The following is a 15,350-nucleotide window of genomic DNA, read 5'->3' on the forward strand; positions in this document are numbered from 1 at the left end:
CATCAAGCAGGCTGTGACTGACGCGCAGATCATGCGGCTTCAAATTTGGGGGCTGATAATGGATTCACCAATCATTTCGAAGCGACTTATTGAAGTGCTTGACACATCCTGTTGATCATGCAGTGAGATTACGTTGCCGGGATCAGAGACTTTGTGACAGGACTAGACAACATGCACGTCAACTTTTTCAGTTCACGGGTCGTCAGCAAAGGTTTGTGGTCATATGTACGTTCCTTGCGCTGAGTTTTTGGAGCAAGTGCTAGATAGCCTTTCTAATTCTCGTAGTTCTCTTCGGTCATGGAGGCCTCAGAGGAGGGCCAGGTAGCCCGTGCATACCAGGTAAATGAAGTCGTACTAAGTAAATACGGACTCTCTCGAGCAGAATGGTAATTCTTCAAATTTCGATTTTGCTCCATGTTGTATACGTAGAGACTGACACCTCAAGTATAGGCAAAGTTTCAAGGACTTTCAAAAAGCACATGAAGAGTTCCACAAATGGCTCGAATCAAGGAATTTAGCTCCAGATGAAACAAAGGCGACCTCTTGCCGCACAAACGAAGATTTCACACAACTTTGGACAGGCTTGGCTGAACAATCCCATTTTCGATTCGATGAACGACACCAGAAGGGCATTCGACGATGGACAAGGAAGTACCAGGGGTTTTCTAAAGGGGTGTCTTCATTCATGCAGGACATCAGTCCAATGCTAGATATTGTCAACGGACTATTCCCTCCCGCATCAGGTTTCGCTGTTGGCACTATAAGCGGACTATTCAAGGCAAATGGTCTAGTACCATATTTTACCCATTTACTGACCAATATTGCAGATAGCGGAGCGCAAGAGCTACATGGAAGAGCAAACTTGGGCGGCCATAGAGGAGGTCAAGGACCGCTTACCAGGTTTCCGGATGTACCAGGAAATCTACAGTGAAGAGGCCGACATGAACAGAGACCTTAGGAAAAAGATTGTATTTGCTTATATGGCATTCGTCGAACTGAGTATGAGTATTACCAAGTACTATCTCCAACCCGGATATGGTGAGTCACCTTCATCGTTTGTCGAGTCTATATCTCAGCAGAAGGTATCGTCCTAAACTTTACATAGTCCGCTGGATGAGCGCTTTATCCAACCCAGGAAAATTCCAATACATGACAGATAGAGTCAATATGCTCGTTGTGGGAATCCGAACGCGCTGTGAAGAACTGCAGAGCTTGAGCATAAGCCAGTTGAGGGAGTCAAATAAGAGTGAGTTTGCTCCGCCCATTAATGAACTGAAACTGATTTATCAAGGTCTTCTTGATAAACTTGAAAGTAGCCATACCCCAGCTAAGAAGGAATTAGCATCGATACTGTCTAACATTGCCTGACAATAGACATCGAGAGGGATAAAGCCATAACCCACTTGATGCAACTTCAAGAGCTACTTGGAGTACCAGAATGGACACCTGAGGCCCAACAGCAGAATTTGGCGCACTACCGGCGACTGTTGGATTACGAGCGAGATAGAGAATCGATATATGAGCAGATGCGAAGTGGAAGTGTCGAACGGTTTCAAAGTGAATCCGACTTTGCTGAGTGGAAGAGTTCCAAAGCGTCGAAATTTCTAGTACTTATCGGTGTCAATCACAGGAGCATCAGTGAAGGTAAAAGGCACTGCTGGATTTCTCCCATTGCCCTCGACCTTGGCGATCGACTTTCCCGCAATCCCTTAGCGTTTTTTGCACTCTATGTCTTTCCACCCTTACAATCGACCTCGATACACATCGCCTTGCCCATCTTGTTGGTACAGTTACTACGGCTCCTGAGGTCCAAGCTGGCCGGCAATGAACAGCTTGAGGGTCTTCTCGCAGCTGCTAAGTACTACAGCGGGTGGAAGGACCAAGGAGACAAAGACGACGACACTAGCGGGCACCTTAAGAAGCTTGAGGCTCTTACCTCTCTCACCACTCGTTGTATTCGATTATTGGAACCGAACGAGACTGTGTATCTCATCCTAGACCGTGTAGACCAGTGCCAGGAGGAGGACCAATATGACTTGGTAAGGATACTGGTGGACATGATGAGCCAGGTTCAATGTACTGTCAAAGTACTGATGGTCGCCGATCATGTTGCGTGGCGAGTCAACTTGAAGGCCTTCAAGTTGCAAGACTCGACCGAACCAAAGGAAGTCGTACTGCAACAGCAATACTTGGTACGGAAGGGATACTAAATCCAGAGTATTAATCAGAGGCAAGCCTAATGATGGATTTTCCATTCCTCTGGTCGAATCTAGAAATAGATAGCGAAAAATGGAATACAAGGTCCCGGACTGTAATCTTAAGAAGGGAGGAAATGGAAAGTCTTGGCTACGGTGCTGTGACGACAATATCCCAGCGGCAGCTGCTAGTGTAACGGCGTGGCGGCATGGGCCGTCCCGCGATCCATAGCCATGCGGAAAGTGCAAAATATTCAGTCTCCCCACCTCCATCTCTTTCTCGATACAGTTCCTATTATCAAACATCGGGGACGCTAAATCATTTTCTTGAAATCCAGTGCGTGCTGTACGATGTGTCAGAAACGGCCGGAGCTATTCGTCCCCAGATAGAGACGCGTCGAGATTATTATTCCCCACTATCCAGGAGCCGAATTGGGAAATGGGGCATCTAAGCATTTTCTGTTAGGTGTCTACTAACATGGCAGCTTAGTCTGCATTCTCATTCAGTGTTAGATATTATTGATTGAAGATAATTGTTGCCGTTGGTCTGCATGTACTTCTTAACCCTGATGTGATGCCGAAAAGACTGGAGCTGACCTGGTTCGAAGTTGGGGATCGTACCTAATCTAAACTTCTACGAAGTCAAATTTGCTTCCCAGATTCAAAATGAATTCCTTGACTGCTTTTACTGCGTTGCCTGTGAAGTCTTCGACGGCTTGCACCATACTACTTGCTTTGTATTTCAGTGCCGCCAAAGCACTCCGCATGTCTTTAACGAGCTTGAGAACACCGTGATATCCCCCATAGAAGATTAAAGACGTGACCAAAACCCACAGAACGACCTTGAAGATTTTTCCCCACGGCGCCGCGGGTGTGCTAGAAGCGCACGTGCGACTAGAGTGACCGTAGGAGAAGTCCCTCGCCGATCGGAAATCACGGCCGAAGTCTGAATGGCTTCATCTGTCCGCCCGATAAAGTGCTCCTTGTTGAGTATACGTAGGCAGAAGACTAGTCTGCCCACCGACTCGATAACCTTGACGATAAACTTGAGGGGCTGGAAGGGGTAAACCCGTATTAGTATGGCTCCCTGCCTGATTTTCGAGATCCGCTATCCACCGAGCCGGGCGGCTATACTGGTCCTCGCCATGCTGGGGCATAGGAAGTCTGCGAGCAGACTCTATCCTCGAAGCCTGGTTGACGGTGGTTCTGCCAGTAGAAGTGGGGGCCCTTGTCATGGCTGATCGGGCGGTACTAATTGAAGTGGAAATAGGGTGTGGAACCGGAACTGAGAAACCGGCGTACTCAATGAGTGTCAGAGAACAGAATGCCATAGGCACCAGTGGGTGTCAGGACACTGAACGCAGGACACCGGTAGGCCGCCGGAGAGGTGTTTCGGACAAAAGACTCCCGAGTCATGATTACAATCTATGTGAAGCTTTGGGATGACGAGAGTCAAGATCCTTGGCATCGCCGACCCTGCTGTTATGCCGGGTCCAAGCGGCGGCCTAGCTATCTATATAAGGACCATCTCGAAGTAGGATAGGGAAGGAGTTGTCAGAGCCACAAGTGTCATCCGAGGCGGGCCGGCTTCCACCAGGTAGGAAGCCGTTTGTGGCGGCTAGAGAGCCGCTTGTGGCGAATGAGAGCCGTTGAAGCCGTTTGCAACGGATAGGGAATCGCTTGGTTGCAGATAAGGAGCCGCTGTCCAAGATATTGGCCGAAGTCGGAGGAACACAGACATACGGAAGCAAACATCCAGAATCCAAGAGAGAACCTCGGCTGGCTATAAGTAAGGAGTCGAGACGGAGGAAGATAGAGAGGGCAGAGATCAATGCATCACCGTGGGCACCCCTACCTGAGACCGCCAGTGACCACCCGGTGCTACGTAGGAGGGACGCCCGTTACTCCCCATCACTCTGTACTATTGCCTTCGGCCTAGCCGTACCCTGACAATGAGCTCGTGGTACGACTCCTGTGAGAGGAAATAGTCCGTGGCCTTATGGGTGTATGAGCGCAAGACCTTCAATGGTACGAGATGCTGCGTCTCTGTCTTCACCCATGAAGTCTTTCGAAGCGGACGTCCCTCATCCTCCAGGAACAGTAGCTTCCCATTGTCGGGATGAGATTCGGCCGGTTTGATAGGAAGGTGCTTGAGCCTGGTCTTAACGTCATTTGCGTGCTTCGCTTCCAAACTCGTGCTATTGAATGATGTTATCTACTGTGGTTAGCATTCTTGAACGATCATGTCATCTGATAGTGGGCACCATAACATACGAGTAATAATGTGACCATTTTTGGCTTCGGTTGCGGAGACAGAATCACAACTGGGTGGTTGTAGCAGCCATCCTCAATTTCGATATCGAGGTTAATGTCTTCTTTTCGCGGCAGCCACATGATACATCCAGCAAGATGTGATCGACGCGGGGTAGGAATATTGGTTCTGACTTGATGATCTCTCCTTGGGGGTGGAACTGAAATACCGGGCATCTTGTTCACTAAGGAAGTAACGAGTATGATGATAGTCTAGAATCAAACTGGACTTATGTGGAGGTTTCATTCTACGTTAGGTGGAATGACAATGCATAGTTTTCTCTGTTGGGCTCTGATTGCTCCTTAAATATCCATTTCGAATGTGGGGGGTCTGCCTGGTCGTTTAACAGGCCGGAACTGCGTGGCAAGTCACACAGAGGCTTGTTGTACAGCCACCTGTTCTAGAGCCAACATACCAAGTATGCCTACAGACTTGTCTTCCAAAACTGATGACGGCCACGAGAAAGGCTATCTGCGACCTCTGGGCGGTCTCTGATAGATAACTAGGAAAATGATTATCCAGAGATAAGAGCATGATAGTTCCATCGTTCCATGATACTTCCGCGATCTCCTGTGAGAATGTGAGAACAAAGCAAGTAGGAATTGAGCCATGAACGAGAAAGGTCCAGTACGCTGTCGCTATATCACTATTGAATACCTCTTATATAACCTCAGGGCCCATTTAGTCGGTGCAGCTACTGAGGAAATTTGGACTGATTATTGCAAAAGGGTCGGAAGCTGGGATAGATCGCTGCGGGAGAATCGAGGGTGAACAGGAAGTGATCGTCACCGTCTCAATTCTGTTACGCAGCTCGAGATGCATAAGGCGGGTACTATCGTTTGTAAGCTAAAATGGTATTTTATAGAATAAAGCCCATTTTTTGGTAAACAGTCTAGCGATACAAAACCTAGATTGACTAGCTGAGATTGTCGTACTGGAACTGCAACAGCTGGGCTGCATATTTGTGTGCACTACAGTCTCCAATTTGGTAGAATTCCCGAGGCGCTAATATCCTGGTTGCAGTCGAGAATCATAAGACGCAGGAATGTGCCTTATGGTAGACTAGTATAAGTGGCTCAGTAGATAACCATGCTTTCGCCGCAGGATCATACCATAAGCTGCTCCGAAACATCATTATCCACCTCCATTCGGTTCAGAATTTGCCACTGGCTTCAAAGGTTCCACTGTTTGTCTCGTCGAAGCGCGCGGGTGAAGTGGTTGGTGTCCGTCGGGCTGACAAACGGTCATAAAATAGTTGCGGCGGTTAGTAGCTCGGTGGCTGGTGGCGGAGCGGCATGACACGAAACGCGACTTTAGGCTCCAGTCATAGCCTCCATCTTAAGAATATCACGACCGCGGAGGCAGGGCTTTTAACTATAACGGAGCATTTGATTCGATCTACGAAGAAGGAACATCCGTCACTCACTAGACTCATGAACTGGGTTTGGTTACACTCACTGTATACAGATATCCAGAAGCTCACTCTCGACCTCGTGTCCGCTCCGCGAAACTACCCCGCCATCCGCCTTCTGTGCTAGAAGACAGATCATAACGCTTTCGAACAATTGTGGATCTAAGTGTGGCTTGCCCTAAGCCCCACAAGTGGAGAAATAAAGCCAACGCTGTTACCGCGTTACATAGAAACCTAGACTTATCATCAATCAATCCACGAATCAACAGATCTGACCACACAGCTGACTTGGCACGAATTCGATGAACTTGACATTCGTGACATGAGTCCAGTGCGGTAGATCGACCAGGATACACACAATCTCTTAGAACTTATCTCAGCTACCAGCTTCGACAACTTCAACTTTGAATGTACTTGACTTGTCCTAAATGCAGCCGGCACCGAAAAGAAAGACCGAGAGATGAAGTTTACAATGCCGTTACCGAGCCTACCTCCCAGACCCCTAAGCCCTGGCTTCTTCACATCAATGACTTCGCGAATTCTTCCGGATACCGCCAAAATGTGCATAGACACGATCCTTGAGGTTCTCTAAATACCTGAGGAGCTCGGGTTCGACCCCACAGTCCTTACCTCAGACGGCCGCACGCAGCGACTCATTGCCAAGTTGATAAAGCGTACAACTTGCCTTGCCGGCCTGGCAACAACCTGTCGGAGAGCCCACTACGATAAATATTTACCGACGCAACTTGTCACAAAAGCCTTGGGGTAGCATCTAGAGCTCGAGGGAGAGGCGAGTCACTCCATGAGGTAATGGCCTGCTTTGCGCCGCATTCCAGTTCATATATATATACCTACCGTTACATATGGCCGTGTGTGAGCTACGTGTTTCACTCCCAATGCTACTTATTGCCAATAGAACAATCACGAAATGATACAGCAAAGTTCGGCTACAACCCATGATCTTGTGAATCTCTTCCTTCAGCACCAGAGACTGTATCCTTTCCTCAGTATTATTGAATAGCATACGAGCAACTCATCCATGGATGCCACCCGGCCAAGTATCCTACCTTAGGTCGCTCAGTGTCATCCTGCCAGCGGGTCTGGTTTTCTTGAGCAGTCTTCTGCTTTTTGGAAGCTACTCCTTGGGCCCCCCAAAGCCTAATAGGCCATCCATTGTTGCCTTTGAACAAAGTCAACAAGACCAATCGCGATGCTATAGCCCTATTGCCATATCTCAGAACCGTCGTCGACGCCCACATGCTCTTTACCCGATCTTCCTCCAATCTGATCAGCGTTAAGTAGGACTCTATGGTGGGAGTATCAGCCCGAAAGGGCGAGATAATCTTACATGAGGTGGAAGGCTCCTAGGTCGCGATGGGATAGAAGGAAAGTAACTCGCCCCTACTGTGTGTGCCTTTGGGAAACAGCAAGGCGGCGCGAAGCCGAGGCTTCTGGCGAGTACACCGGGATTGGATCTTGACTCTGCCGTCAAATGGGTCATGCGGGCTTGGTCGTTGGTTAGGAATGCCACGTCGTTTACCGAAAATTCAACTTTGACCGGAGGAGTCTTATTTCTACGTGGGCCTTTGCAAACGCTGTCTACAAAGAACTGGATGTTAAAGACCACATGGCAAGAGATGATACTACTGCGGTGGTTAAATGGCCTTGGTGGCTTTGGCTCGGCAAGAACATGAATACGACTAACTGAAGGGACTTGAACGAGGTGACCAAGGCTCGAGTTGAAGTGAGTAAGTGACTCGTCGAAATAGATGCTATGGTTATGGGACTTTACTTGAGTAGGATTTATCCTCATAAGTCATGTCGTATTCCGTTATTTTGTTACCAACGACTTGGCGATATCGAAGATAAGTATTTGCCTATACGTCAGTCGGACTGGCGACAGAATTTCATCGGCTCTTATATTGAAACAGATTCGATAGCAAGCTGTTATTTCTAGTTCACTTCTGTTGCCGGCTAAGTCGTGGCGATGGGTTACTAGTCTCAGCAAGCTACAGCCGTGACTCCGATTTAGTTTTTTTGCTGCTATTATCTCAGCTTTCCGCGAAGCACGAAACTCCCTACAGCTGCGGTAACGTTTTTGGATGGCCTACCAGGGACTGTCTTGGCGATAATCTTTACGAAAGGGAGGTCAACTCTCCCTCCTACTGCGATTGTTGTTGGATTGTGGGCAAATGGTCTTGTATTGAAAGTGTCATGATCTCTGGAGAGTCCTGACCGAAGTAAACGGCGGCCATAAGGGCCTTATATAGACAGGCAGGACTTCTGTGGTTCGATGGGTGGTGGTCATATTGGCCCATAAAGTACGGTGCGTGGCCATATGTCCTTCCAAGACTGGCAGTCTTGATGTAGTAGCTGTCAGACCATATAACTACCAAAAATACCTCATTCTAAAGCGAATGGGTCCCTCGTCTTTTGACGGTCAATTTGGTCCAACAGTAGCCTTGAAGGTCCAACAATTGTGAAGATGCCTGATGTCGATGTTGACTTGGTGCAAATCATGCGTATTAGCGTTAAATGCTTTCATCCCTTTTCTTCCACTAGAGACAATGACAACTAGTAGATCCTGGTCATATAGATGTGCTCATGCTACATCGAATGTGTTATGGAATACGACGAATACAATCCTTGTATCCCAGGGATTGATCGTTGTTATAATCAGTCGGACGTCGGCCTCATCATTGTGCGTTTGGGGTGGAACAAGGGATTCCTTTTTCAGGCCTCCAGAACGATATTAATGACATTGTTCGGGTCAACCCAAGCCTTCTTCCAGCTTTATCGGCGAGTGACAGCTAAAACTCTCTTTGCAAACCTCTCCGTGACTACCATGATACTTGCCAGTACAATTTCGCCAGCAACAAAGATGTCTATTATTCTGCTCTCGAGGGGGCTCAAGCGATATCTGGTTTTCTCATGTCATTTGCTATGAGCTCATCTAGCGACATGGTCAAATAGGTAGTAGCCATGAGCTCGTCCGGCGAAGAAGTGTCACCGCCCAGGAGCTTATCTATGGGGTCATCGGGCGTCATCGTCAAATGAATGTTTCCATCCACAACAAGCACATAGCCCTATGCACAAGGAAGTTGGAAGAGCTCTTGGACTAGCTCCCTCTCGAGGAGTTAGCAGCGAGGCCCCAGTCCAGCGTTGGATGATTCGTGGGGGAACGCGCAAGATAGTTTTGGAAATGCAAATAGTGAAGATAGTTTGAAGGTGAAATTGAGCCTGGGCTTGGTATGCATTGTGAGAACTTTAGAATTCAAGATAAGTTCATGAATCCATGGGTGAGGAAACCCGAGTCTCGTACACGTTCACATTGTAAAAGCGGAAAGGTCATGGTTTGGATGAGCCCGTGAAGGCGCTCGGGGTTAGGCTTGGAGTTGTTAAGCTTCGAGACCCCTGTCCACTAGCTTGTAGGACAATGTGGGACGGACACCATGGAACGCATCAGTGCGCAACCTCTCGTTCCTCATCTCAAGGAAAGCTCTCCGTTGTGACAGTTTCGCCACTCTTCGAAGACTTGCGCCAATACAACATCCAATGCTCCAATCGTGAATCCTCCATGCCCTAATAGAACCACCATCACCCCGTGTCACCCCTACCAATATGGCCCCATCCGACAAAATAACCGGCAAGAACCTAACCTACGACCAAACCCTCCCACCCTTCCTCGCCGCCCTCCGCGGCCAACACACTGGCACGGGATCCAACTCGCCCGACCCGATTCTCGCGGCGCGCCGCCGCCACGCCAAAGTACGCAGCGCGAGCGAGGAGGCTGAAGACGCGCCTGTAGTTGTCGATGAGGAGGGTAATGTCGTTGATGTTAAGGTGACCGACGACGATGATGGGGAAGCGACTGCGAATGGGAATGGGAATAAGAACAGTAGTGCAGAAGAAGAGAAAAGACGAGAAATGGAAACGGCAAAAGAGCCCGAGAAAGTAGCTGTCATCGGCGCAGGAAAGAAGAGGAAGGTGGGGAAGGTTGTTGGCGCTGACGAGGAGGAGGGTGAGGATGCCGGAGGAGTCGATGCAGCGATTAGGAAGGCGGTCAAAGCAACACAGATGATTACGAAGCGAAGTGACGAGAAAAACGACGATGCGAAGCCAGTGCGGAAGATGGGGGAGAAGGGCGGGAAGAAGAAGGCGAAGAAGATTAAGCTTAGTTTTGGGGATGAGGGCTGAAGAGATGGAAGGATGGATCGACATACAACACGCAGATTAAGACGGCATGATTATGGAGCAGCTAGAACCAGAGCTGTTGTGGTAGACATGACTCCTCGTACGCTCGACTTGTATGGCCATGCCCGCACAAGGACATGGCCACCTCGGCGTCCCTCCCCAAGATGCCTTATTCTTCCAGGAGTCGACCGCAAGATTTAGTCACTCAGGATAATGTCGCGGCGTCGACGCCAGACTATCTATGTCTGCAACTGGACAAGCCACTGCACAGCTTTCTATACCAGCTTCCGCTCGAGATGGAAGAAGACGAGTGAGGCAGGATCGCAATTCGGGGTACCTCTGTTGCTCGCGCCTGAATATGGGGGATGGAAACCCAACCATTCAGACATGGCAAATGAATGTGCCACCCCCGGGGCCCGAGTGCCCAGAAGAGGAAGATGCTGTCAATATACATCCGATACCACGTCGTCTCATGTCATAATACCATGTGTTGATGTGTTTGTTTGATTACAGTCAGATGCCATTCGAACTGCCGCTAACCAGTTGGAACACAAGACCAAGACCCAAACGCTGTGCTAAAAAACTATATTCACTAATCATTCAATGTAAACGCCACAAACCCCTGGCCAATGCAAATGCGCCCTAGTCATTACCTAATGTTCTGCGCTTGTTCCCATTTTCTTTCCCAAAATATCCCTGTAACGAGCCTATAGTTACGCTTTTACCCCCGACATCTCCGAGATATCCGACATCTAGTACCTCGACATCCGGTTGCCGGTGGGCGAGTATCCATTGTCATATGCGCTAGATTGGTGATAAGGGTCTTCGGCGTAGACGGTGGCTCGGCGCTCGTCCTCGGGCAGGAGTTCCTTCACCTCCCAATTGTTCATACGGGTGCCGACGGAGAATTCAAGGTCTTCTTTCGTGATGGAGTCCCAGTACTGAAGTAGACGTTAGTATTGTCGCATAACAATGCGAGATTGGGACGAATGAGCAAACGTACCTTGTATACCATCATGACCGCAAGCAGATTGCAGACGGTCGCAAAGAAGAGACCGTCGACATAGTGGCTCGTTGCAGAGCAGATGGTCGAGCTGAAGGCGTAGAGTATGACCTGGCCAATAACGAAAAAGAAGACACCAAAGGCAATGTCTCCAAGTGGCCATCTATCCTGCAGTGTGCGCGAAACAAGGAGTATCTGCAAGCCGACGTAGACGACCAACTGAACCCCATTAAGCAGGTACAGCACAGTGAACAGGCCGATAGTGTTGGTGGGACCCAGTCCAGCCCACGACTTGAAAGTCGCCAGCGAAATCAAGAACGAAATGGCGAAAGCGGCAGCCGAGCAGAGCCGCAGCAACCACACCGAAAGCGGCGTGCCGTCCTCATACAGCTGGAACCCAACGAAGCCGTTGATCAACAGACAAGTAACAAGCGACGACACGAACCCAGCCTGGATAGCGACAAAGTAAGGGTAAGGCCCGGAGCCGGGCGGGACGACACCGGCGTCGACGCAAAGAGAGAAGAAGCTGAGCAGCATGTAGAAGTAGAAGAAGGCGAGGATCTCCTTGCGCCCGACGGCGGTGAACTTGCCCCGGATGTGCAGGATCATGATGACCGTCATGCCCAGCGCGATGATGTGCATGAAGCTCGCCGCCCCCTCGAAGATGATTGTGTTGGCCAGCTCGATATTGCGCGCATAGCAGTCAGGCTCGATGCCCACGCCCGAGGAGATGGAGGTTATGGGGCCGACCGAGGCGCATAGCGGGAGCGCTGCCGTGTGGCAGAGGGGCGTGAAGTCCCCGAAGCCGCCCATTTTGTAGTTGGATTAGGTTGCGACTGTGGTTCGGTGGAGGAATTGGCTTGCGGCGGTAGTGTAATGTGACGATGTTTCTTATGTGTCGGTCGGCGCGTGTAGAACGTAAACGAACGTGTCGATGATATGCGGTATTGGATGTGCTGAATGTCGGATGTAGTAGTAAACAGCCTGCAGCGAGTGTGAATCTCGAGCGAGTGAAGAGACAGGATCACGGCGACGATGACGGACTGGCGTTAGACGGAGCGGTTGGGATGGACGATGTTCTACAATCCCAACCTCCCTCCAACGAAAAACCCGCTCGTTGCCAGGGAAAAGGGACTACAAAGCAAGGCTTTCGGGTAGTCGGCTGAGGGGGATCCTTGCCTTTTTCGTGTTGAACCGGGAGTGCCCTGTGCTTCCATGGTGCTTTCCCTAAAATAGCTCCATTACGAACGTGCGCTAGCCTTATATGGATAAGCATCAATCGTGACTTTCGCCGAGTTCAACAATAAAGACGAACGCAACCTACACCAACTTCTGCGACAAACCCAATTTTCACTACAATCATGTGGAAAGCACTACGTTTATTCATGCTCTGTACCATGAATCGATAGTAACAGTTGTTGCAGGTGAATGATGATGTTGGCCGGGGGCTTCCTGTTTTCCAGTCCGAACTGTTCTGGTGTTTTGGAGTTGAAAAACGACGCGAGTACGGATGTGACATCAAATAGTTGGGCTGAGGGGCAACACAGCTCCAGTGACATGATAGAAAGGTCACTATTATTCGCTTTATACTCGCAACTCGTCCATCACCTGCCACCTAACGTCGCGCACCGCTCTGCTGCCTCGTCTCTTATCGACAGCACGACGCGAACGCGTCCAAAACCCCAACCTTGAAGTATCAGTGGCCTTGCATACCGGACTACGCCAGACTACATTTTTCATGTCTTAAGTCCTCTACCCGGAAGCTATACCTAGGTGGACAGGCGGGATTTTGCCACGAGGCTTAACTTGGGTTCGTCGCGGTAGTGTACGCAGATGGGGGCGGAGCGTTTTGGAGTTTGGCGGTGGAGCGTCTGGTTTAGTCCTCGAAGGTGTATTTGTCGTTCCTTTTCCAGCTAGCACTATGGTCCTATCGAGGCACTTGGAGACATTTGGTTTGGAAGGCTTACCTTAAGAGGGATCCCAGGAACAAGGAAGCGAGACAGTATCATAGCGCGACATGGGAGCGCCGAGCTGGATTGCATTACGCGTCCACTTCCGCCCATCCCCCCTCCCCGGCGCCTAAATTTCTGCGTGATTTGCAGTCGGATATAGATAGTGCCAATCAGCAGACGAAGACTCGAGAATACGCGATGGAGTTCATAAGAGTGTCCCTCGGGAGGTTGCTACTATACATATATTATATTACTACATTAGAAGGATACATGTTGTTCACAGCTTTTTTACACAAGTCGCCATTTGTGACCTATCGTCTGGTAGAGTCTTCCAAAATACCTTCGGTGCTCGAATCGTCTCCTCCGTTGGGCTTTTTGGGCGAATAGTCGACAAAGTACTCATCCGTCACAATTACGCGCGAGGTGGGCTTGTTCGTCGAAGACAACTGCTGCTCAGGGTCTGGAGTAAGTGACTTGCCCACACTATGCAGCTGATAGCTGTGGTTCCCCGGATCACCCCGCCAATGGCTACGCGAGCTCTGCTTAGCCATGCTGAAAGCTGTCGTGGTCTGCTCGCTTTTGCTCCTGGGTTGACCACGGGTGCCAGAGGTTCCGGTGATTCTGCGCGCCAGCCAGGGCATGTGGCGGGTGAGGAAAGGTTTAAGCACGGCAAGGCAGTTGCAAATTATGCCGAAGTTGAGCTCAAGACACCCCCATATCGCCACGTAGGCTTGGGTGTGCGTGATGTCTGCGTCGGAGACGAAGGAGTGGACAAAGGCAGCGCGTATAATGGAGAAAACCACAACGCTGAAGACCAGGCAAATATCAGTAATCTTGGCTCTGGCTAATTTGGAGCTATCCGGCTGGGCGAGAGAAAACTCACAATGAACCAAAGGCCAACAAGCAGCCTAGGGTGATCTTTTGCCTCATGGCCATGTTGAGATTCGCAATCATGTGGATGGGCATAGCAATAAGCATGGCGTCGGTGCCAATATTGGTGACGGCCTGTGACACGGCCAACTTGTTGAGGCATTGCAGGTCACCCTTGGCGGGATCGCATGGCCCTGCAAACAGAATAGTGTAGATCAATGTCGGCGCGAGGACTGCGAATCCTGCTAGCGGAATGCAGTATCGGAAGCCCATATGTTTGTCGATGCGGTAGTAGAGGAAGAGAAGTGACACCTTGGCTAACGTTGGCGGCCAAATGTACGTGATAGCCATAGTCTTGAGAAGTTCGATGTATCTTGCCAGTTGGCCCACATTGACATTGTACAGGTGTCTGCCAAAGCCGGCCTGAAAAGCTGTGTCACGGTTAGTGGCACTCGTCTAGAAGACCGAAGACACATGAATCTTACCTATCACCATAACGATGAAGAATGTTAGAGATGCCAACCATGACAGTACGACGAAAACTGAGTTTACTTGTGTAAGCTTGGTCCAGCCATGCCTTTGATCATCATCCCAAGGAGGGTTTGAGGACGACAACTGATTAGAGCCACATACATGCATCCCAGCCTAGTTGTTTCGTCAAGACGAGACCGGTGTAGAGACGGAGCATAAGTAAGATTGTGGCAATTCCAAACGTCACACCAAAGACAACGAGGAGCTCCAGCTGTAGCTGCGAGGTGCTGTAGAAGTCGGCAGTCACGCCGGCCGGTGCCGGAGCCGCCGGGGTGAGGGGGTCAATGGTTGTGGCCATATCGTAAGTGGATGCCGAGATGGAGATTCGATATTGTTGTCTCGTCGAGAGTACAGCTACGAGACTAATATAGGGGACATCAACTGCAGACTAGATGGAGGAATGCATAATTTGTATTTTGACGAGGGCACTCGCGAGAATATAGGAGACACTGAGACGGCGAGGTAGGGATAGGGTTGACAACCCTGAAGGGATATTAATGCTACGGTCCGCCGAGAACTTGGGTCGAAATGCAGCTGTGTCGTAAGGAGGCCAAATGTCATTTTATCAATTGGTACCTCGAGTCATCCATTTTCAGTTCAATAACCTACTAGGGTTACTTTCCGTCAGACCAGGCCCACTTTGACACTTCTGACATATGGAACCTTTCGTCTTGGCTGCATGATGCTGGGCTGAGTTGCTTCTGGTACCTGGCCACATCATGTGATGTTCTTTTCCGACGCTAACATCACTCGAATCTCCCCCCAATTACCGTCAGGTACCACGCCGATCTCTACGAGTCAGAATTCTAGAAAACTTATGTGGAAGTCCACGTCGTAGCAATTCTGCCACAACGCGGAGGCTTGAGGCAAGCCCAACTACAAT

At 49.7% G+C, this 15,350-nt stretch overlaps 7 protein-coding genes across 7 annotated transcripts; 3 read left to right on the forward strand and 4 right to left on the reverse strand.

Moving 5' to 3' along the window:
- Positions 1-171: 171 nt before the first annotated feature.
- BCR38DRAFT_475297 (uncharacterized protein) lies at positions 172-2,210 on the forward strand (the record flags this gene model as incomplete). The annotated part of the gene is made up of 7 exons (XM_040863000.1): positions 172-225; positions 286-386; positions 451-790; positions 828-1,038; positions 1,106-1,246; positions 1,292-1,312; positions 1,375-2,210. The coding sequence occupies 7 exons, from the start codon at positions 172-174 to the stop codon at positions 2,208-2,210; spliced, it is 1,704 nt and encodes a 567-aa protein (XP_040714978.1).
- A 455-nt stretch (positions 2,211-2,665) lies between these two features.
- On the reverse strand, positions 2,666-3,580 carry BCR38DRAFT_436515 (uncharacterized protein). Its single transcript, XM_040860460.1, has one exon. It carries the CDS (start codon positions 3,524-3,526, stop codon positions 3,152-3,154), a length of 375 nt encoding a protein of 124 aa, XP_040714979.1. The 5' UTR covers positions 3,527-3,580; the 3' UTR covers positions 2,666-3,151.
- Positions 3,581-4,019: 439 nt separating this feature from the next.
- BCR38DRAFT_226616 (uncharacterized protein) lies at positions 4,020-4,758 on the reverse strand. The gene is made up of 2 exons (XM_040854287.1): positions 4,470-4,758; positions 4,020-4,410 (listed from the first exon to the last, which is right to left on the reverse strand). Exons 1-2 carry the CDS (start codon positions 4,680-4,682, stop codon positions 4,117-4,119), a joined length of 507 nt encoding a protein of 168 aa, XP_040714980.1. The 5' UTR covers positions 4,683-4,758; the 3' UTR covers positions 4,020-4,116.
- A 1,418-nt stretch (positions 4,759-6,176) lies between these two features.
- On the forward strand, positions 6,177-6,827 carry BCR38DRAFT_436527 (uncharacterized protein). Its single transcript, XM_040860461.1, has one exon. The coding sequence runs from the start codon at positions 6,326-6,328 to the stop codon at positions 6,497-6,499; it is 174 nt and encodes a 57-aa protein (XP_040714981.1). The 5' UTR covers positions 6,177-6,325; the 3' UTR covers positions 6,500-6,827.
- Positions 6,828-9,335: 2,508 nt separating this feature from the next.
- On the forward strand, positions 9,336-10,595 carry BCR38DRAFT_436528 (uncharacterized protein). The gene has a single exon (XM_040860462.1). It carries the CDS (start codon positions 9,539-9,541, stop codon positions 10,112-10,114), a length of 576 nt encoding a protein of 191 aa, XP_040714982.1. The 5' UTR covers positions 9,336-9,538; the 3' UTR covers positions 10,115-10,595.
- A 268-nt stretch (positions 10,596-10,863) lies between these two features.
- Positions 10,864-11,927, reverse strand: BCR38DRAFT_345023 (chitin biosynthesis protein; the record flags this gene model as incomplete). The annotated part of the gene is made up of 2 exons (XM_040856151.1): positions 10,864-11,052; positions 11,115-11,927. The coding sequence occupies 2 exons, from the start codon at positions 11,925-11,927 to the stop codon at positions 10,864-10,866; spliced, it is 1,002 nt and encodes a 333-aa protein (XP_040714983.1).
- A 1,365-nt stretch (positions 11,928-13,292) lies between these two features.
- On the reverse strand, positions 13,293-15,008 carry BCR38DRAFT_436534 (uncharacterized protein). Its single transcript, XM_040860463.1, has 4 exons — positions 14,570-15,008; positions 14,422-14,478; positions 13,950-14,367; positions 13,293-13,873 (listed from the first exon to the last, which is right to left on the reverse strand). Exons 1-4 carry the CDS (start codon positions 14,763-14,765, stop codon positions 13,378-13,380), a joined length of 1,167 nt encoding a protein of 388 aa, XP_040714984.1. The 5' UTR covers positions 14,766-15,008; the 3' UTR covers positions 13,293-13,377.
- Positions 15,009-15,350: the final 342 nt, after the last annotated feature.

The sequence above is a fragment of the Pseudomassariella vexata genome (assembly GCF_002105095.1).
Source record: "Pseudomassariella vexata strain CBS 129021 chromosome Unknown BCR38scaffold_8, whole genome shotgun sequence".
Lineage (NCBI taxonomy): Eukaryota > Fungi > Ascomycota > Sordariomycetes > Amphisphaeriales > Pseudomassariaceae > Pseudomassariella > Pseudomassariella vexata.

What these genes read in the sequence shown, in the direction of transcription:
- BCR38DRAFT_436515 (XM_040860460.1), bottom strand. Translation starts at nt 3,526, where the DNA reads ATGGCATTCTGTTCTCTGACACTCATTGAGTACGCCGGTTTCTCAGTT.
- BCR38DRAFT_226616 (XM_040854287.1), bottom strand. Translation starts at nt 4,682, where the DNA reads ATGCCCGGTATTTCAGTTCCACCCCCAAGGAGAGATCATCAAGTCAGA. An exon ending in AAATGGTCACATTATTACTC is followed by an intron (nt 4,411 to 4,469) that starts GTATGTTATGGT and finishes TAACCACAGTAG; the next exon opens with ATAACATCATTCAATAGCAC.
- BCR38DRAFT_436527 (XM_040860461.1), top strand. Translation starts at nt 6,326, where the DNA reads ATGTACTTGACTTGTCCTAAATGCAGCCGGCACCGAAAAGAAAGACCG.
- BCR38DRAFT_436528 (XM_040860462.1), top strand. Translation starts at nt 9,539, where the DNA reads ATGGCCCCATCCGACAAAATAACCGGCAAGAACCTAACCTACGACCAA.
- BCR38DRAFT_436534 (XM_040860463.1), bottom strand. Translation starts at nt 14,765, where the DNA reads ATGGCCACAACCATTGACCCCCTCACCCCGGCGGCTCCGGCACCGGCC. An exon ending in ACAACTAGGCTGGGATGCAT is followed by an intron (nt 14,479 to 14,569) that starts GTATGTGGCTCT and finishes AAGTAAACTCAG; the next exon opens with TTTTCGTCGTACTGTCATGG. An exon ending in CTTCATCGTTATGGTGATAG is followed by an intron (nt 14,368 to 14,421) that starts GTAAGATTCATG and finishes ACCGTGACACAG; the next exon opens with CTTTTCAGGCCGGCTTTGGC.